Source organism: Pyxicephalus adspersus, chromosome 4, assembly GCF_032062135.1.
Source record: "Pyxicephalus adspersus chromosome 4, UCB_Pads_2.0, whole genome shotgun sequence".
In the NCBI taxonomy this organism is placed as follows: domain Eukaryota; kingdom Metazoa; phylum Chordata; class Amphibia; order Anura; family Pyxicephalidae; genus Pyxicephalus; species Pyxicephalus adspersus.
Genome location: NC_092861.1, coordinates 124,608,028 through 124,631,548, shown reverse-complemented (window position 1 = coordinate 124,631,548; position 23,521 = coordinate 124,608,028). Strand labels below are relative to the sequence as shown.

The 23,521-nt window shown below is 36.2% G+C and overlaps 1 protein-coding gene across 1 annotated transcript in view; it reads right to left on the bottom strand.

Moving 5' to 3' along the window:
• The window catches only part of EHBP1 (EH domain binding protein 1), a 239,491-nt gene that overhangs the window by 106,256 nt on the left and 109,714 nt on the right, over positions 1–23,521 (bottom strand). The window contains exons 12-14 of the mRNA XM_072410274.1: positions 19,510–19,688; positions 5,131–5,203; positions 4,160–5,044 (exon numbers count right to left, since the gene is read on the bottom strand). Coding sequence (XP_072266375.1) covers positions 4,160–5,044; positions 5,131–5,203; positions 19,510–19,688 — 1,137 coding nt within the window. The remainder of the gene's footprint in view (positions 1–4,159; positions 5,045–5,130; positions 5,204–19,509; positions 19,689–23,521) is intronic.

The window sequence follows — 23,521 nt, the reverse complement described above, 5'->3', positions numbered from 1 at the left end:
TAATTTGTGTGAAGTGATTTACAACCCAAAAAAGTACCCAAAGTAAGATGCACGCATTAAAAAAAAAAAAAAAATACTAACCCTGCCTTTCTAATTTGTAAGCTGAATAAACAAGTCTTTGTTAATGTTCATGCCAGGACTGTGTTGAAATTTAGGAAGTGATCATACTAGTTGATTCTTGGGAAATCAGAAAAGTTCTCCATCTGTACCTGTAAAACTTACTGCAACCATACATCCAATGCATGACAAAGCTGTGATGGATGCTATAAAATAGGGCAATGAGGATATTCGCAGATTTCAGTCTGGGATCTGTGTGTTTTTCAATAATTTTCAGTAATTCAATGACTATATTGTTGCTAAATAGATCTAAATTAGGTGAACAAGAAGCAAGCAGGTGTTAGGATTCAATTTAAGGTAAGTATAAAATTAGGGTTTATAAAGATATGATTGAAGTTCATTTTTACCACTACACTACAGTGTGTAAAAAAACAAACAAATAAAAAACAAAAACCTCATTATCCAAAATGCCCAAATTAAATAGCCAACTAAAAAAAGATTTTCCTAACCACAGGACAATGCCATTTTCTTTCAGGGACTTGAAAGAGATCGCCATGCTTGATTTCATAGGTCTGCACACCTTCTTTTTGCCATTATGAGGGTTTCCACTATACCCATGAAATGCTTTTTTTATTTTATATATATATATATATATATATATTATGGGGAATGCAAAACAAGGAGCTAGGAACACCCAAAATCACAGTTGGGCACAACTATTTTAAAGATCTTGCTGTTAAAGCATCCAAGATATGTTTAAAGCCAGGGCTTAATGAAGCCTTACTGATAACCAAAATATCACTTTTAGGTAGAGTAATAATACCTGTATGTACAATACTTTTATTTTCCAATATATAATTCATTGGGTGGATTTACTCCATTTTACTATATTTCTAGAATATATTCACTAATACAGTGTTTTTGAGTGGTGTACTTTACCGATTGCTGGCTGTCTAAAGCAGAATATTACCCTAATACTTTTGAGTATGGAGGACTGTGTGATTCATTCTTCGTTCCATCCACCTGACAGCGATGGTGCATGGTGGTGGGTGGAGAGTAAAGACCCAAACCTTAAACAGGTCTTCACCTATTCCCTTGTTCCAAGAAAGAACAGAAGGCAATATTGTTTTGACCTTCCAATGTGGACACAATGCGGTTTTGAAGTTTGGCTGCAAGCAATAAAGAGTAATAAAAGACAAGGAATATCTGCCTTCACTGGAAAAAGTTAACTTATGTTCCCTTTTATTCTTCCCGCGTTGAACCTCAACCTATACCCTAAGAAAAATGAATAGTACATGTCCCTATTTAATGTACAGTGCTGCGTACAATATGTTGGCGCTATATAAATCCTGTTTATTAATAATAATAATAATAATAATGTGCCTTTATAACATGACACTTATGTCCTCTTTAAACTTAATTCCCAGCGTTTGATAGTTTACTACTTAATTCACACTTAATTGTGAATTTTTTTATAGCTTCAAGGTTAGCCAATAAACTCAAGCCCAGCAAATATGTTATTTTGGCATACATGTGGTTAAAGAGTCTTGAAACACAGGTCTCCAGACACAATTCTACGGCAGTTACCTTTCCTGTGACCAATGAGAATGGAATTTTTTAGAACCAAAGTGTCAGTAAACTATTCAGGATTCCAAGTAACTCTGACTCCACCTAGACTGACTCCCAAGAAAACAGATATGACACATTATGATTTATTAGGTGGGGCAGTAAATGAATTTAATTAACCCTGTTTCACTTAATAAAATCAAAACAACTCTCCTTTTACATGTACAATGGCAAAATAAAAAGCATGTGAAATTAAATAACCACTGCCACGGGAATTAAAATTAAATACATTTCTGTTGGGGCTCATTCAAAGCACTGGGATGAAGTAACAGCTGAATAGTACCTCAATGCATCTGTATTGCAGTTTACCCCAGTGCATGCATTATGATGCAATACTAACAATGCAGGAGGTATGAATTTTGGTGCATTAAGCAGACTATAAAATTTATAAGTTGTCTTAACATATTGCAAATGATTGTATGTGCATAAAATGTCCTGCAATGGACTCCTAAAAATGTAATGTTCCAAGTGTTGTGTACTTGAACACCTTACTATTCAGTATCTTACATTTCCCAGTGAATGACCTTAATTCCTGTAATATTCTGCTGATTATTGATTAATATTCTGAGTTGATTATTTTGTTATACAGCTAGACAATGCTGGGCTCTGTGTATTGCCGGACTTCAGAACAATTTACTTCTATTGCTACAGAAAGGGGAATTAAACTAATCTAATGGTTTTCGTTGATAGGAATAAAAAAAATCTAATCTTGCAACAACTGCATTGGTGCATATATGGACTTATTCTATAAATTGTACCTCCAAAAGGTTCTGGCGTTTTATGGCGTAAATACTTTCAACAGTTTACAAATCATACAACACATAAAACATCATAAAAAGGAAAGAAATTCATGTTTTTTTCTTTTAGTAGATTATCTGTGTGTGGGCAAATTATACCATATACAGAATACATTTGCTGCTCCAAATTTGGCCAGACCATGTCTTTCTTTATTTCTTTTAAAGAGCATTAAGGAGTTTTACACATTTTGATGGACTAACTGTTGTAATTTTCTTTGGAACCCAACTCAAGAGAGGTCTCTTATGAGTAATACCAACTTATCTTAAAATAGTTTATTGATAAAAATAAAGGAACCTTAAAACAGACCATAGAAAAGTTCAAACAAGTAACTCCAGTCACATTTCACAGCATACTATTTCATATACCTTATATTACAATATCATTATATATATATCAACAACTATATAGTGCAGAGTTTCCCAACCAGGGTTCCTTCAGAGGTTGCAAGGGGTTCTTTGAACAATGAACAATTTGTGCCTCTCAGGTCTATTTAATTGACACCAATGATCTATTTGGATATCTGTAAGGGTGACATTTTTCCAATTGGTCACCAATGTAAGAGCCATTCTTCCTACTAACTACAATAATGTACAGGCAGTCCCCGGGTTACATATGAGATAGAGACTGTAGGCTTGTTCTTAAGTTGAATTTGTATTTAAGTCAGAATAGGTACATTATTTAAAAAAAAAATGCTATTAGGACAGATGTATGCCTCAACATATTGTTAATATGGAGTCAGTTACTGTATAAAATCTTCACTGTGAGTTATTCACAAACAAAGCAAAAAAAAAAAAAAATGTTATGGAGCGTAGACATTTATTAACTTCTGGAGCAAGCTGTGTTTTGATAAGCAAAAAGAAACAACTGCAGAGTTTTGGTCATAGAGTTGGGAGCCAAAGAGTTACAAGAGGTTACAGATCAGCTCAGCTCTTAAGATCACCTACAACCTCAGCTGTGTTTAGCAAAAGATTTTTTTCTGGAAGTCATGCAAACCGCTCTTCCCCATCAAGCCTCAGTCTTGCACACAAACAAGCAGGGAAGACCCATTCGTTACCAGGAGTCGTTCGTATGTCGGATGTCCTTAAATCGGGAACTACCTGTACTGTGAGCTGTGGATATTGTAATTATAGTATAGTCCCCTTAACACCTAAAAGGTATTTCAAGGGACCCCCTATGTTAAAAACATTGAGATCTCAACTATTCATGGCACAGAGGGGACATTCTGCAATACCTGGCTCAACTGAATGCAATACCAAGCCTCCCCAGAATACAGAATCAATCTTTGCCAGGTGACGTAGGGTAAAGTCCTATGTACATAGAACCTTAGATGCCTTGGGTTAAGTCCTATAATTCTTGAAAATGTCCATCCTCAATTTTTACATCTGCCATTTGGAATTCTCCTCAACAAAACTGGCATTACCCCTGCACCCGTACCCCCATTGATCCCTAGGCTATCCTACCTTTCTATCCCCAGCCACCTTTTTGTTATATCTCAACGTATGGTGATTTTTTTTTATACTACTGGTGTTCTCAGTTATTCACATCTTAAAAACCTCTTTTTTTTTTTATTTCCATCTTTTAAAATCTTCAATCGTTTTCTATTTTGAATGATCGCAAAAGGTGAATAAAACTAAGATTAGATAGCACAGCCTTTAGACAAGACAAACAAATAACTTACCTCAGGTGTTTTTCCAGCTTGATCTGAATGGTTAGATATTGACTTTGTAGCATCCAATAGTGCACTGATCTCAGTCTGTGGTACAGAAGGAGTTTTTGCAGGAACAATTCCAAAATTTTCACTCATGTCCCCAAGTTTTACAGGAGGTGAGACATTTTGTTTTTCTAAAGCTCCATTATCCAGCCCCCTACATTCTAATGGGGAGGTTAAGGTAGTCTTTGCTTGTTCTGATGAAACGTACTGATGGTGGTCTACAGATATGGTGCCAGTAGATGAAGTCTCCTTACTTGAAAAAGAAATGGAAGACAAATCACCAAGATCTGCAACATCAGGTTTAAGCAACTTTCTTTTAGCAGGTATTGGCTGTGCTTGTATATGAGGAGAACATGTGCCATCATATTTATTCTGTTCTTCAGATTCCAAAGTCCCAGTGGAGCTTTGTATTTCTAGGTGGCTTCTAGTCCTGGGAGTAGGTAAGACCTTTACTGTGGTAGACTGTTCAGTTATGTTTTGGGATGTGCCCACATGGTCCCTTTTTCCAATGTCATTAGCTAAACTAGAATTATCAATAAATTCACAATCTGCCATAGTGGTTGCGGCCTCCTTGTGTTCCTGCACACCATCCGGCTTTATATCACTAAGTTCAGCATAAAATTTTTCCTGGTCAATTGAACTGTTCGTATCAGTCTCATAGTTGCCCACTTTATAAGTGCTTTTACTACTGTTTTCCTCAATTTGGACTACATTTAATTCTTGTCCACTAAAATGTGCCCGGATTTGATACAGATAGGTCATAACAGTCAATTTGTCCGGAATAGCTAGTAAAACCATGTCAGAGGGCTCCAACAGTCGAGAAATTCCTAAACTGGCAAAGCCATCATATGCCTAAATGGAAAAGAAAAAAAATATATTAACAGAGTAGTGCAAAACACAGAAAGTATTTTATTTAACTAATATTGAAATACATGTACTGCATATTTTAATTTCTGGTTGGTAAAGGGGATTGTTAGCCCAACTTCCACCAAAACTCTTTTTGGTTTAATTCTGGACAGGGAAAGGATTATAAATTCTTAAAATTTTTAGCAATATAATTTGTTTGTGCCTCCCATATTTTTCCAACTTTTTCTCCCCAGGTGACAAACGGCAAACAAGAAAAAAAAATCTTAAAAGACACAATGCATTTAGGAGATTCTGATCTTTAACCTCTCGTTTCAATAATGTAAAATAGCATATTTGTCATTTCAGGAACAAAACTTACAACAGCATATCTTTTCCTATATGCACAGAAACCGAACACTTATATTGCCCATTGCACCTTAACTGACGATCTTAACCTCAATATATGACAAAGATGATGAAGTAGAGATTAAACTGGCCACAGACACACCATGGCATCCAAATGAACACTGAACGATCTGGCTTACTAATAGGCACCTATAGCCTTACCTTGCACAGTTGTACAAGCTTTTCTCCTGTGCCGAAAATGCTTACCTCTGTGTTACTGCAAACTGAATTTGTCTAAGTGTACATTAGAAGATGCAGTAAGTCAAACATCACTTCATTTTATGACTGGAAGAAATCAAGCATCATGTAGCCATTTCATCCGCAGCCCTACTTTTACTAGCACACCTTATTCATTCGATTTCATTTTTTTGTGGGCAATAACTAGGGCAGGAGGCAGGCAAATATAGTCTGCCTATGAACATTCATTCTTCCGGGCTGTCAAGTACAATTAAGGTATTTTAGTTTTTGTACTCCTCCAAAGAACTAGCCTACTGTTTGCAACTGGGTTGAGGGTGGACAGGGGAACACCGCTGTACTAGTTGCATTCGTCACTGTAATAAGAAGAATCTATGTCCTCTTTGCTATAAATTCATTCACACAAACCTGCTTATATGATTGGATAAATGAAATGACAGGAGAGAGGACACATGGTTCTGGTCACAGCAAACACTGCCACCGAATAAGACAGCTTCAGCCTGGTACCAGTCCTGTGCCTGGTGGTTGCGGACCTCTGCTCTACAGTACAGAGTCCAATACCCTTTTTTCCATTGTAAATATCTGGTAGTGGTTCTAACGGCAGAATGGAAGTATTATATTGGTTCAACCAATATATAAAAGTAGTATTATATTGGTTCAACCTCTTTCTAGAGGTAGTCAACTTATGATGTGTGTGGGGGTTCCACCATGACCCCTGACATTACTAAAGGCCTGAATATAATGTTTAGGATATGTAATGCTAGAGACGAATATCAGAAACTGCAAACATAAACAAATTGATGGTCAGAGATTATGCAGATGCTACAATGTTTTATTAAAACTGCATAAAAACTGTGAGAGACTCAGATTATGCTACATGACAATAGTACCCCTTACAAACCAATGTACGCTCTCCTACTACAGACTATGGGGTCATAGAACAAGTACTATAGGGCTGCAAGGTGACACCAGGGTTCTAGTTTGTTCCAGGTTAAATTTAAAGTCTTTTCTACGGTAGCATGTAGAACTGTTCATTTACAAAATACTGGATGTAACAGAAAAGTTAAGAATAGGATAAACTAAATGAGTAAAACCTATGCATATATTTGCATGAATATCCCTACACATTCTACAGCTTTTCAGTTTTGTTTTTATTTTACTTCCTTTGAAGCCATTATCTATAGATATGCTATGAAAGTGCTCTATATAACAATTTTCCTTTGCACCCCTGTGATATTTTCCAGACCACATCCCTATGCTGATTGACAGCATGAGTCAGATCAGAGTTTATCAATCTGGATCAAAGGACGAGATTTCCAGTGGTGTCAAGCTATCACTACCAATCTGCTCTAGCCGAGAACTCAATTTATTGCTTTCATTATTTATTTATTTGCTTTATTATCACTAGAGATTGCTACTCACCTGTGAATCCTGTAATTTGTGTTCTTTCTAGAATGTAATGGACTGTATTTTCTACTAGCAGCACAGGGTTCATATTATTTAAACATGGAGACTTATCATTCTCTGTTGCAATGGCTTGTGTATGAACACGTACAACTAATCCAGTTCCATTTTTAGTGTTACCCCATTACAACTAGTGACCATTTCTCTCTTTGAATATAAAACGCATTCTACAAAAGTAAAGCATTCTCTGGTGAGAAGCTTCTAGGACCACATGTTTTCAATGGTGATTGATGGTGATTGAATCTCCACCAGAGAAAGTTTTGATGAATGGTAGAAAAAAACCCCCAATGTAAAACCATTATCAAAATCCAATATAGAAATTTCTTTTCTTTTCTTGGTGAGGAGAGGGAAAAGGGTAGAACCTTTGTCTTGTTTTTCGCTATAACCTCATTGAAGAAATGTCTCCTCATTTTCTGTCTATTTGCAGGGTGCTAGAATGAGGAAGAATGATCAAACCTTTGCTAAGATTTAATTGTTGTTTTGGTCCCTCTTGTAAGATTACCTCTCCTGATTTATTAAAGCTCTCCAAGACTGGAGGGGATCCACTTTCATCGGTGAAGCTGGATCACCCAGCTTCACTGATGAAAATGTATCTTTTCAAGCCTTGGAGAGCTTTAATAAATCAGGCCCATTTTGTCAAAGTGATATGTATCAGACAGAGCAGGTAATTGAGGGAGGAGGGGGGCTGAGGACATTCCACACACAGCTTTAAAAACAGGACAAAAAGTCTAAATCTTCCACAATCATTAGGAAAAAACGTCTGGGGTTGGGCTTTAAAATTCAGAATTGTTCTAATTGCTCAAAGGGTATTTTTATAATACCAAACTGAGAATCAGTACAGGGTAAATTATTATCCATGTGCCACTGGGCACACACAATAAATTATCTATAAATGGAGATTAAATCAACACCTATAAATATTATTTTTTAAAAAAAGACAACACAGAAAGGCAGCAGAAATGCACCCCAGAATTAATTTTACAAATATTAGAGAATATAGGTTTAGGAGTAAAGGTGAATTTTTTAACCATACTGAAAACATTGTATATCATTGGTCTTAACTGGATAGACGCACAACATTTTTCAGAAAGTCTAATAAACACTGTAACCCTGTTGGAATGTAAAAGAAAAATTGAGGTCAGAAAAGACATGAATTAGTTATCCATGTTGCCCTCATACTGTTCTTTTTACAAAGGAATTCTACAAACCTTTCACTGTATGTCACCATAAGGAATCTGCCAAAATCTTATCTGTTCTCCTGGGTGCTGAAGCAGAAAGCAAGATTTTCTATCTCAGTTATATATCTTCCCCAATTAAGCCTTATTTACCTGTTCTTAGCTGACAGTAGTGGAGCCTTACATTATTAATATTAAACAGGATTTATATAGCGCCAACATGTTACGCAACGCTGTACATTAAATAGGGATTGCAAATGACAGACTAATACAGACAGTGATACAGGAGGAGAGGACCCTGCCCCGAAGAGCTTACAATCTAGTAGGTGGGGGAATTTCACACACAATAGGATGGGAGATATGTAGTGGTGCTTTCAATTGACAGAAGACGACGGGTAGGCAAGTTTGAAAAAATGGGTTTTGAGCGCTCTTTTAAATGAGCAGAAAGTAGGAGCAAGCTGAATAGGACGAGGAAGACCATTCCAGAGAGTTGGAGCAGCTCTAGAGAAGTCTTGATCCTTTACTGCTGGTTGAACCCTGTCTCTAACTCAGCTTGAACTACTTTAGATAATTTCCTCATACTTTTAATACTAACAGACCCTTTACCCAGTGTACAAGCTTTAATCATAAGGCATTTTTGGTTTTTCATAGCATCCTCTGCATATTCGTAGTGCATCAAGTAGTGCTATTGTGTGTACGGTCATTCAAGGATCATGGATGGTTCTGCAGTACACTTTCTCCTTTAAATGTCACTTCCTGCATCGTTCAAACGATCCTATCCAGCGTGTGTACACTATTGGTGGATTATATTTGAACAATCGTATAGTTACAGAATTGTGCACAATACGATTGTTCAAAATAATCGTGCATAATCGCTGATTTGTCGTTAGTAGTTAGTTTTCTAATGACAATTATTGCACGTGTGTACCTAGCTTAAGTGTTTCACATTGCTGCAGCACAATCTGTTTGCCTATTTGTGATAACAGTCAACTTAAAAAAAAAAAAAAATATATGGTAATGGTTATATGAATTTCAATATCTATATGGCCAGCATTCACTGCACTAGCTCTACATATATATAGTCAGGGAATACTTTTCTTTCAGGTCATTTAAAGCCACCTATAAAAGTTCATCAGTCATGATGCTGGCTTAGATAAGGAGCACAAAACACTAATCTGTCTTTGGCTTTATCATTGTTGATCAGCCTTCTTCTCCTGCCTGCTGTGTAATTACAGTGATTTGTTCTACAGAAAAAAGTACACCCAAGATAATCAAACCAATTCAAGTACAATCAAAATTATCTGATACAAACTTACACCATGTTAGATGGCGATAGCAGATGGATGTAAATGTTTAGAGTGATGCTCTGCATTTTTAAAGGAAAAAATGGAAGCAAGTAAAACAGAATCCAATAACATATAAATGTCTGTTGATTGCCAGCACCATTTAAAAACAGCATCAACAAGTCTGAAAACTGCCTATGTTTAAGGAAGTCTGATCCTACGTGCCACAGTAATAGAAAGTGACACATGTACTTTGGACACTCAGGTAAATTAGCCAAAGTGATAAGAAGCTTTCATTTGGTCTAATAACTCACAATTTGGTGACACGGCTGACAACTCGAAAGTCAGCACAAGACAGTTTTACATTAGGCATATGTAGAAAGAATTAATTGATCATACAAACTTTTGAGGCTCAATGCAGGAGCAAAATATGCAAACTTTTTGCCAGGCCATTACAAGGATATATGCAGTGTTAGAAATCATGGAACACACTACATCACAATGAGACAAAGCTGTTCCCAGAACACTGGGTTGGGGACAAAATTGTACACAGAGTACTTATTGTGAATATTAAATCCTCTTGTTGTATGGGCACCGTGTGAAAAGCGGTGTATCAAGATGACCTTTTCAAAATGACCGTGGAAGCTTCAAATGTTAAGGAGGCCATGGGAGCTTAAGTGGCAGTAACGGACAATGTAAAAGCTAGGGCAAATATTAAAACATTGAGATAGTTCAGAATACTTTCGGAGCTATTTGTGACCTGCAGTTGACCTCTTTTCAAGCTGCAGCTCCTTGATCCAAATTGCTATTTGCATTTTTTTTAACTCATGCAAGCACATATGGAAGAAAAGCCTGCGTATACAGACAGTGTAATGTGAAAGGAAATGTGAATAATAGTAAAGCAGGGGGAAGAGCAAATATAAAAGTTTCTTAGGGCAGAAGAGTGCCAATCACAAATGGGCAGGGATTGGAGAAATTTTTCCAGTGAGGTCCTGAAGAGCAATGCTTCATTCCACCTACAACCCAATTACCAGTTCTGCATGCCTTTGCTTTAACATTTCATTCATTTCACAAACATAACATACTCCTTACTAAGAGTTACATTGTAATGCAATGTCTGTACCGCATTTAACACATTCTCTGTGGTAAGCTAACAAGTGACCCCAAAAATGAATCATTGAACCAAAATGAATAACTTCCGAGAAGAGTACCTGGGGGTAGAATGACCTGCATGAAATGCTTATAGCAGACATCACATCGCACATGGTTTAAAACATTGCTTACTTAACTCATAGGACAAAACCAACTTACTGTCCTTGTTGTCAGTACTTGCAACGCCTAGGGGCAAATGCAAAAGATTGCTGACCCCACCTTCCTACCCTTCAATTGATCTTAATAGTATCGCCAAAGGGGTATAATAGGTGATTCACATGCAGGAAAAAAAATAATTTAAAAGTCCTCTTAACTTTGGGATCACCAAAGTTTTTTTTTGGTTTTTTTTTTAATTCTTTTTAAGATAAATAGAAAAAATAAAATCAAGGGCAACAAAATATTTTAATAAAAACTGAATTTTTAGGCAAATAAACAAACAAAGTCCATGAATTCAAACGTGTACTTTTCAATACAGTAATTTAAATAAAACTTTATAGCCTCTATTTAAAAAAAAGGGAATCAGATATTCTCTCATGGGAATCTTCCAGGTCTATGTGATTCAATGTAAGTGATTGATTACCAACATGGAATGTTTGGAAGGAATGTCGGATTCTTTGTATTATAAATTTAGCCCCCAAAATGTCAACATAAATCCTCAATCTTCTGCACATTGGAAATCAGGCTGAAGGTGGGAGGGCCTGCATTGTCAGCAATACTGGCTCATCCAAGGGCCCCGGGATCAGACTTCCTAAATTTTTCCGATTTAAAGCTTTTTCAAGGACTGTGCCAGAGAAGCCAGGGATAAGGTAAATAAAAGTACTTAACCCCCCTAGCGGTTTGATTCTGGACATATTTCCATGCAAAAAGTACAATTTTTTGCATGGAAATTTATTTACATTGTAGACCAATAATTCTTAGGCATAACTCACCGACACATTTCTAATACTTAAAAAATTTAATGATAAACAAAAAAAATAAAAATAAAAAATCTGTTAAAAAAAAATAAATAAAAAATTATGTATAATGTAATATAACTGTACAGCAGCATAATTATTTATATATTATATGAATATTTCTTTGTATTGGACTCAATACAGCTATTTTGTATTGAATCCAATACAAAACTATTTGAATTTCCCGCTGCTATTCCCGGTCACACCGACGCATGTACCAACGTCAGCGGGAAACCCCGTAGGATGTCTATGTACTTCGCAGCTGGACATCGGAGGAGTCAGACGTGTCCCCAGGACCTGCGGGGAACAGCCCCTTGAAGTTCAGACAACCCCCATCACAAGGGCTGTTTTGTAATTTACCTGAAGTTAGGTTTTTACATTTTTGCATCAAAGACAAGAAAAAAATTATGATCTTGTTTATATAAAAAAATTAACATACTGATAATTAAGATTACTGTATTATAATTTGCATAAATATACACACACACACACAAGAAAACATACAAATGCTTAAATGTAGTAACCAAGGAGAATAAAATCATACACATTTATGAAAAAAAGAATTTTTTCTCAAAAAGATTAATGAACATAGGGTCAGATATCTCACACATATTTGTACGCACAGGGGTTACATCATCCAATGAGTGATCCATGAGGATCGCTCTCTCCACAGAAGCTGGCGCCTTCCATGCCCGGAGTGATGACATGCATGGACAGGCGACAGCACAAGGTAAGTATGCGCCATAATCGGCAAGTATGCTGTGCAATCTTCCAAAGGAAAGGAACTAATAGTTTTTAGCGCAGGAGAAGACTAGCTACAAGTGTATAAATGAAAAAAAGTAAGGCTAGAATTTAGCTTTAAATAAATATCCTTGAGCTTAGCTACATTTAAATCCTTAAACATTTAAAGTGCCAATACTGCAGTAATGCCATAAACTCTAAAAGGTATTACTCCAAGTATATGTGTGTTTGTTTATATTTGTAATAGCAAAAAGCTGCAATAACAGTTATATAGGCAAACAGCAAAATGATGTATAAAAATCTTTAATTTAGTTTTTCACCTTTGAAGTACTCCAGCACACCTCTGCATATATAAAATATCAAATGCCTAAAGGTCAATGCTGGCAGAACTCTTGTGACTCATAATGTGTGTCCTGCCTGAAAATGTCAACATGAACCAATATATGACATATTATATATTCTTTAGGATATTGAATATTTGGATAGCTTGACTGACAGCCATCAATAGCTGACTGTCAACTAGAGTACTACAGGCAGCTTCTCAAATATGACTCAATTATATGACACACTGACATATTGGACCAGATCGGGTGACACAGGTAAATAGCTTCCTTTAAATTGACTACGGCCTCTGGATTTAAAGAATGAAAAGCATTGTTTGATGGTACTTGGGAGCGGAAATCAGTAACTCTGCTAACTTTAGAAACACAAACAGGGCTGTGTAAATTGTACAAGTGTATATTGTGCCTTCTAGAACAGACAAGAACACCTATTTGTTTATACTGCATGTACAATTCACATTTAACAAAATAAACAAATAAAAAGTAAAAGTAAACTTTTATACACACAATAATGTGAGACACATACATACATACATACATACATACATATTATAAATATTCATCTACATTAAAATATTCATATATATATATATATATATATACATACATACATATACACACACACAATTTCTTTTACATCTAAACATAACATTTTAAGTGAAATAAAAAAAAAAATAAAATAAATAAATATAATACAGCTGTAATCAAACAATGGAGCTCTGTTAAATAAGAAACTATGTTGAGTTTACCATAGTCAATATTCTCGGTGGAGAACAAAAAAGGGGAAAGTTTTTAGCAAAACAATATTTAAAAAAAAAGTTTTGGCTGGAATATTTTTACCCATGCATTTCTAATGGCAGACTGTGTGCATAATGGCTTAGGTGTTCTATAAATGGCCTGAAAAAAATACCACTTTCAACCTTTTAAATGAACATTTGTTGGAATACTTTTCTAACTCTGAATAGCAATAAATAGGATGCTGCACTAAAATGATCCCCACCCAGTAGTAAAGCACAGTGCTCCTTTGGTTGTTTTATCTTATGCGTTTACATTCAGAATTCAGAGAACAAACACTGGCAATTTTAGCAGTTTAGTAATAAATGTTGCAGATAAAAGGCAAAATAATAAAATTAAGAGGCATTCAGAAGTTAAAGATGGTGATAGGATTGCTTCCTACCATGCATTTTAATAAAATATTAAATACATATTAAACTTCCTGCATTCTAGGGTTCTCAGTGGGCTAAGAAAGATGGGTAATGTCGCAACGCCCACTCTCATGCATGCGCACAATAAGATCAGGTTCTTCCGCTAACATCCTGCGTGTGGGTAATTACCCTAATGTGGGTATTACAGGCAGCTGCAGGATTACTCAACAGTCTTTCTTACCAGATAAGAACCCAAAAGAGATTCATTGCACAAAATATATAAATAAACAGATGTAAGTGAGCAAGCAGTCATATAACCTAAAACTACATTTTTGGCGATAAGTCCACTTTAAGGCTAGGTCTGTCAAATTAAATTAAATACTCAATTTTAATTTTTACTTGAGGTTACCATTAAAAGAAAATGCGCAACTACCAAATAAATAGCACATATGAAAAATGTAAATTAAACAAAAATGGTCCAAACATGAGCGGTGTTGAACTGCTGCTGTTTCTTATCAACTGTGAAGCAGCTACAACTGTTCTAATTGAAAGAAGATGACAAAATAATTGAGGAGCAGTCATTTGCCACTTGTATGGCCCTCTTTGCATTCATTTGAGCTGAGGGCTATCAGGGGTTATCAGGGAAGGACGGTGTCAAGCAGGAAAGAAATTTGCAGGAAGCAAGTTGCATGCTCCATGTTGCTGTCATGCTTAACTCTGCAGAGTGATGACAGCACATACAACTACACAATGCCACAGACTAATTACATTTGAGAAATCAGGAATGGTATACCACTAGTGAAAGGATGTAAACCAAGAAAGCAATAGACAGATTGTGTTTCCTCTCATTTTACCCCAAATCCACTGCACCGGAATGAGTGCAGCTAGTCTCATCATTACCACAATGGCTGCCAGAAAGACCACAGATGGCAAAGTTCACAGAACAAGAGACCTATGCTTAATTTCGTGCTCACAACTATTTTGAATTTGCTGAATCTAACATATTAACAGAATCTGTTGGCAGTCTTGGAAAGACATCTGAGCTGTACCAGCTCTTACTTATAGGGTTATTTCGGCAAACAGGTTCATTTAGGTGAAAAGTACATGACTACAACATTGCTATTTGCAATAATAAACTGACATTTAAAAGTAAAATCACCTTGATACCTAAAAATCCAGGCAAGTATTGTAATCCACAGAAGAACCAAGTTGGTGATCTAGTCCATAGCTCTTATCCAAATAATGAAGAAGAAGAATACTGCTACTACAGTTATCCTTCTATTCTCTGCCTAGTCCAAGTGCCACTATACCTTAGGGGGGGTTTCAGGACTTACCCTAGCAACTTTTCTGACTGATTGGCCAGGCAGAGGGTTTTTACTGCAGAAGAGCCATCTATTGTCCCTTTTTGGCAATAATGACCTATCTGATTGCACATTTTTGAAAGTGGAACTTAACCACTTTAAGAAACTCCTACGGCTATCAGAAAGGCCCACAGAAATCTTTAGAGCCTCAGGTCAATATTTTCTTTTTCCCAGCCATGCCTGTGACTTTGTTCCCTATAGCTTTTGATAGACTACCCCCTACGAACCTCCAGTATTGGCAAATGCTTAATTAACTTTTATCGAGACCAAGTACATAAGTAAGGCCACGGAAAATTCAGCTGGGAACTCTAAAGGTCCCTAGGGCTTGCAATAACTGGGGGTAGGTCAGGAAGGGAGAGAGTTATAATCTTTTAACTGGTAACCTGGGTATACTAAAGCTGCTTACAGAAAACAATATTTTGTGATTATTTCTAGTAACAGTAAAATGAAGGACAACTGCACGCACAGCACTGTTTAGTTCTTTGGAAAGGGAAGAATGAGCGGGAGATAACCTGCTGTGTTGGAAATTACATGGATTGTCCCCGGTTGGTTGTTTAGTCATCTGCTGGACCACTGTACACACACTAGATTTTCTTCTAAGACAGTCATATAAAATTCTTGTACTGTAAGCAGAACAGACACACAACTTCTTTGAAAGTGCAACAAAGGTAATTTAGATTGATGTTTTAGTTGTACTTTAAATAAGTCCCAAGGCTTTATCCTGAGTGCCAACCACAGGCATTATCGGTGTAACATAAATGTTACGCTGAGCAAGCGTTTGCTCAAATCCTTACACACCAACACGACTAAACCACATAAATACAAACAAATGCATGCCAATAGAATAGAAAATCTTAAGAATTGCAGTAAAATCTGTTTTTGGGTATCATCTCTCCATTCTAATGCTGTTTGTTTCACTATTGTTCGGAGGAAAATATAGGTGGAGAAGCCAGTCCATGCATGCTCTACGGGAAAGTAAAACCAATCAGTTTAACCGTTTCAGATGCTTATTTGCAAAAACTATTCTGCTCCTAGAAGTATTATTGTTGTGACAAATCTACTAAAGAAAAAAGGGAAATTTTGACTTTAGTTCCACTTTAAATATTACCCATATTTGTTGCCACAAAATAGTCAAAGGGAAAAGCAAAGTCGGATTATATTTACATATTTACAGTTAGGCATGTTTGAAGATGCAAATATAACTCCTCAATGGCAAAGGTACTGCTTAAAAGAATAACTTTGGGCTGAGTTTTTGGTAAATTCTGATGTATAAACAAATTTTGGGGCTCCTTTAAAGGGTGGACAGCCTGTTTCCCGGAAAAAATGTATGTATTTATGTACACATGTCTTCTGATTGTATAATTTATAAGAGTGGTCAGATTTATCAAGTATTTGTCAGCCCTTGCTTTGTTTTAAGAAATTCAAAACCATTTGAATGGTCTGTGCAATGCCAGAATGCACAAAAAGTGCAACTAAATTGACCTTAGACTACATTAATGACATATGACTATGGTAGGGACATTAGATTGTGAGCTCTTTTGAGGGACAGTTAGTGACATGACTATGGACTTTGTACAGCGCTGCGTAATATGATGGCGCTATATAAATACTGTATAATAATAATAATTTTAATGGCCCTATTGGAGAGAGATTCCCCTTGATATCCTGTTTGGGAACTCTAGAGAATATTTCAAAAAGAGACACAGACTATTAAAAACACTCCTCTCTTAGGCTACGTACACACTTGCAATGGTTCTCGTCCAATAACTGGCTCAGGGCTGATATCAGATGAAATTCTGACGTGTGTACAGCGACGATGGATGACGAACAATCTTAAAGAAAGTGAAGGGGGGAGCGCGGAGCAGAATGGTGCTGTATGTACAGCACTCGTTCATGCATCGTGCAGTCCTTAGTCGTTGGAAAGGATCGTGAAAGATCCTTTCCAATGACAATTATTGCACGTGTGTACCCAGCCATGGGCTGTGTTTACACTGAGCACAGCTAGTGGGTGGCCATCCTGCCCCTTAACCATAGCTAGCCCTAGCAGTGCTTCCAACTCTAGCTATCACTAGTGGTAAGAGCGCCTCCATCGAAATTAGTGGAAATACTTTCATTTGTGGGCTAAATGCTAAACCCTAGTGGTAACTGTGGTTTGATAGCTAGTTCGGGGTTGGGGTGGCTTCTTCATGTGAAGACACCCTAAAAAAAAAAAAAAAGTGTCCTTATATAAATGGCCAGCAAGGTAGGAAAAGACCAGGACCCCTATCAGCACTTTTACAGCTGTCATTACCCTACTGAAAACGTTTTCTCATTTCCAAATTGAGTGACAACACTGCCCCAGTAAAGAAAGTTGCAGGAAGTTTGTGACTCTCAAGTCTACTTAAGTGACACCAATAATCTTCTTGGCTGTTATGACATTTTCCCACTGACCAGCAATGTAAGAGGCATCCTTGCTACTGATTTACTAATGTACTGTAAGCTATGGATATAGTAATTAATTAAGTAATTATAGCAGGGGGTTCCCCCATGCTAAAAAGGTAGAAAGACACTTCTCTATCAAAAACATACTTGAAGGAAAATCAAGCAAGAGAGAAAATTGGAGGCTGTCATTGCTAATCTCCCCTGTAATGACAGCTCCCTGTAATGTTGTTCCTCCGCATACAATACTTTGAATGAATGACCTAGAACTAGAATGTTCCATATCTTTTTATTAGTTTCAGGTCAGTGGCTTAAAAAGTCAGAGTTCAGCATACCAGCCAGGCAAGAAGAATTTTAGAAGATATAGAACAATGGCAGCCATCCCTCCATTACAGGTTTATCAGAACTAAAATAGGAGGCAAGGACCAGGGACAAGCTTTGACAGCCAAATTTGCCATGTGGTAATCCCTTGTCGTCAGCGTTCAAAGACCTACAGGCTTATTTCTCTCATCTCATTTCAACACGAACAAAATTTTTAATAGCATCTTGAGGTCAGTAGTTTCTATAGGATTAAGGAAGAAAAAATTATAAATGAGATGGGAGCCTAAAATGAAAGGGGGGTACTGACAGTCACAACATAGTCTGTTAACACTTTCCCAACCAGCATTCCACATTCCCCTACTACCAATGGTATAAAGACCTCCCAAAACTTTCTGACAAATCTGAAATTCTTAGCTTTATTATGTTTTCATCTTAGCTGAAATTAGGACGTGTTAAAGCTTTTTTTACTGCTGTTTATGTCTTTCTTTGGTATTTGCTCTAACGTTCTGTCATGGTGGCATCATACACTACAATGGGAAGTAAGAGGAGATAAGGCAGCAAAATTATTAGTGTTCTTTTCATGTCTTCCTTTTTAAATAACTATGTCTCTTTTTCTAAATTCAGCAATTCAGCAGAAGAGTGTCTCTTACCTTTCCCTACTTTATTTAAAATGGAAATATTTTCTGCCCGAAGTGACACTTTAAATAAAAATGCAAAAATTTTTGCATTTGGATTAGTTTTTTTTAATTAGATTTAATTAGATTTAGTCAGTTTTCAACTTTTAATATATGTTCAGCAATGCTAAAGAAAACGCCTCAATTCCACAAATAGCTAATATATCTGCAACAGAGTTCACAGTGGCAATGATGCTGCCTGCTCCTGAATTCAGAGCAGAGTTGTCATTCTAATGTAGGCTTTGCCTGTAATGGAATGAAAAAAATGTTGCAGAGAGCATCACTATCAGTATTGCTCCTACTGGTTCAAACGCCTTTACGTGTCAGTCAACACTTGTCCACATGTTATCCTGCCCACTGCTTTCCTGTAACTACAAAACCAACCATATCAATTATTCTTATTATAGTTGAAGGGGGTTGTCCCTACTTTCATTTGTCCTGCTACTCCCAGATCTATTTGGCTGTGTGTTTAATCTGTTATCCTGGTATTTAGGTCTACATACAATATAGTCTAATTAGGCCATTTGGAACATAACATCAAGAAAATGTAATGAAGAACTGCAATGTAGATTGAGGAGTATTTAAATTTACCCTTGTTGCCTTATTGTGCATTGAGGCACATCATGTCGAAAGACTACATTTGAATTGACTAAAATGTTAAACTTCAAATCAAAGCACCCAAAATGTAGAATTCCAGCCTTTCCTAAACACACTGCATTAGTGGGAACGGACAGAGTTTTCAATTTTTGTATGTCAATACATTTAGCCTGCACACAAATGATCATTAAAAGACATATTTTGTATCTCTCTTAGGAGACAGGTCACATAGGTGTGTATACTTACATCAAGTCTGGTCTAAAATAGTTTAATATTGCACAAAATGCCAAGCCATTCCTCCATGAAGTGGTGAAATTAGTTATTTTAACACCTCTGTAGTTTTTCGTTATTTCCTTGCACCATGCAAGCAGTGACTGACTAGCATTTGGTTGTCTTCCCAGAATTGGACTTGGTAAAGGGCTGGGCTGAAAACAGAGCAAAAATAATCAGAACTCAAAGATCAAATAAAAACATTCCAGCAAGCATAAATAAACAGATAAAATGACACAAATATAGACCCTAAAATACATAAAAAAACCAATAAAGCAAAATTAATAAACTACATAGAAAAGTTTCATCATGACAACTGTCTTATACGTAATTTTAAAAATTGCCATAAATTAAACCATGTAATTATCTACTCATCTACATAAATTCTATTGAGGACTATCGGTCATATATGTCAAATGTTAATGGCTACTTTTAAAAAATTCTTAACTAAAGTAATACCATGGAACACATTATCAGTTTACAAGTATGCATGGTTGAACATTTTCTTAATTTGTTTTGCATTGAATAATATGCAAATTAAGGAATGATAGTCATTTGGCACATAGCAACCCCATGTGCCAGTAGACATCTTCCAGATAAGACTCAAAAGCTTAGATTTTAGGACAGCATATTAAGTGTATAGGTCAGAAAAAGAGACTCCCCAAAAAGGTTGTCAAACAGAACATTGAACTAGATTACACAATTGGTTTCAAAATTTTACATACAGAAATAATAATTTGCTGGGCTACATGATGATAAAGGTTTGGATTCCAAATGTTTAGTCTTTTGGCCCAAAAGGTATCTTTAAGAAATGTAATAGTAGGTCTCTGATATGGACAAATAGGAACAGAATAAAAATCCTACCAACAAAGATTGTAACTCCAGGCAAATGTTGATATCCATGCCTAACAAATGCAAAGTATATTTAGAGCATCAAATGCAAAAGCATCAGCACAAGGAAGAAGATAATGTGTCAAAATCTCACTCATGATATTCCCTCAACAAACTTCACTTCTGAAATATTTGAGAGCAGCACAGTGGCTCAGTGGTAAGCACCCTGGTTCGAATCTCAGCCAGGACACTATCTGCATGGAGTTTGCAGATTCTCCCAGTGTTTGCTGGGGTTTCCTCACGGTACTCTGGTTTCCTCCCACATTGCAAAAACATGCACTTCAGTTAACTGCCTCCCCTAAAATTGGCCTTGGACTGTAATAATGACATATGACTGAGTAGGGGCATTGTGAGCCTCTTTGGAAGAAAGCTAGTGACATGAGTATGGGCTTTGTACAGCGCTGCATAATATATCATTGCTATATAAATACTGTGTTTAATAAAATCTTCTGGTTAACACTATAAATTTGATATATAAGGGCTTCACTGCTTTTAAATTATTGAGATGCTTTGCATTGCATGGAGATGTAGAAACAGGTTCACTTTTTTGTCAGCTCCCATAGGACAAACTTTATGTTCCCTTATTGCTCAGTGCATGCACCGGGTACAAGGAAAGGAAGCCCTGTAAGCAGCAAGTAGATTTCGTCTTTATTGACACAGAGCTAAGGCCGGTTTCCTAACTTCCAAATAACAGCTTTGGGCCTATCACCAAGCACTTAACATTTATTGTGGAAAAGGGTAAGCTACTTGTTTAACATGCCAATTTGCTTTTTTTTTATTACTTTGAAAGTGAAATACCAGAAGGCTTTAGATAAGGTGAACATGTTGTTTTATCTTTTTTTTTTTGCATATATAGACCAGATCGGTTTTGTAACCAAGAAGTGAAGAACACGTATGTAGTAGGAAAGCTGCAATCTATCCTCCACCCCAATTGCAATCTTTTGAAGTTAGTAAGAGCTGTCAGTTAGCAGACACATAGTTAGGAGGCCACATGCCGTCTTAGCCTTTGGCGTGCTTCATATGATGGATCCAGCCATGTATGGCGGCTCTAGACTTCTGTCTGGGCATAAAATGGTGCCGGGGAAAACAGCTTAATTGTAATTTAGACACTTGAGGCACTATAAAGAACTGGCGGAGTGAAACACACCCTTTCCAAATGAAGTCATGTAAAATTATCCTCTCAGTTACAATGGAAAAAATTGACAGTTGTAAATAAAAGCGTTTCTTCAACATTTTGCTGTCTCTTTGATGACAACACTGAAAGTGGAAATGACATTTCACAAACGGCGCCTTTAGCTTTCCAAATGTGTTATACCTGACAACATTACTGCTGAGGATTTTAACCCCCTGCTGTCATGTGAAACTAAGAGAGCTGTTCATGTTTCAGCAGAAACAGAGTTATAACAACAATAGATATTCACCTGTTTGTAAAGCAAACCATATATTATAAAAATCAAAGACATGGTAAAGCTATTTATTTGCATTTGATAAGACAGTGCTGGATAATTCCTAAGTCAGGTAGGGCTTTGTTTATCAACCAATGTGTGCCATTCCAACTCCCTCCAAAGCCATCAAGACAGCTATTTATAAACAAAAGCTGCGATTGGATAACAGAATGTCACTTCTTTGTAATCCTTTTTATCCCATTCACCAGATTTATAAAAGGGAGATCTTTTTTTCAGTGGTAATCAGGGATTGAACACTGTACCATAATAAACCTAAACTAGTGATCAGAAGCTCCATTCCCTTAATTGGAGGATTTCATGGCCACTTTGCATAGCAGTTGCTCTGATCAGAGCCATAGACTTCAACTGCACTTGCTAATTTTAAATTGTAAAACACTACAAAGTGTTTGTTAGCCAGAAAAGCACCTTCAGAGGGAAAAATCCAATCCTGGCTTACTTAGGTTAACCGAACTTAAAATATACTGATCAATGCATACTTTTTACTTGTTTTCCTCGTCCCCCTTTTAACTCAAGTTGGCACAGAGGCTTGAGAAGGGTCATACTACAAACAACGGTTAAGACGTCCTGTTAACACATTATAAATATAGATACCAAAACAATCTACATGATTTGTAACATGATATATATTGTTAACATGCATATCCATTTTTATAAAGATTTTCAACATTCATCATTAAGGAATTGGGCTTTGCCCAATATGACAAAATGATCTATCTTGTAACTGTCACACTTACACTGAGGCAGGACAAAAACATACAAATTCTGCAGATTACCTCGCATACACAGGTATGCATAGTACACCTTTCTTATTGTCCCTGTAAAAAAATGCAGTATGTAGTAGTAAAGTCAAAGTTGATATTACAAAGGTCAGACCAAAAAGAGATCATGTGCTCTTATCTTGGTTGTTGTCCCTAATGTATTCTATTATACAAGGATCTCAACATTTTAGATTTAGTGCTCCACTCCATCTAGCCAATACTAGAACAAGAAGATTAGTGAAAAAAACATTATGTTGTATCTGCCCACATTTGGGTAGAGAAATGAAAAGTATTTTCAGGTAAATATTTGCAAACTATACTATTTATTAAAATTTATTGTAAAAAGGGGACACATACATTCTATTCATTCTTTGCCCATTTATCATATAAAAGAATTTAGAATTATTCTATCAATTATTATCAATTATTATTATCACTTATTATCAACATATGTACATGAACAATATGAAAATGTTTGGTATTTTAAAAAATAGTAAATAAACAAATTAATTTATATAAATGCAAGCAGTTTGTATTGATCATGAATTTTGATTATTATTGGTTAAATGCCCTATATAATGATGGTTAAATGCCATATAGTAAGACACAACATAAAAACATTATGCCCCTTAACCAACATCTGCAAAAAAGGTTACAAGCTATTTGCCAACAATGATTTCTGTGCAAAAAGTCTTTATGCTGTAAATTGGGGATCAGTTAAATAGTTCAGGACCTGTATCACAGCCATGTCTGACACACTGTGCATATGTATAAAAGAGAGTAATATACAGCCGGTAACACATTGTCTTTCTAATAACATAAGATTATATAAAGATTATATTTCATATCATCTGAACCTGGTATTTGCATTTT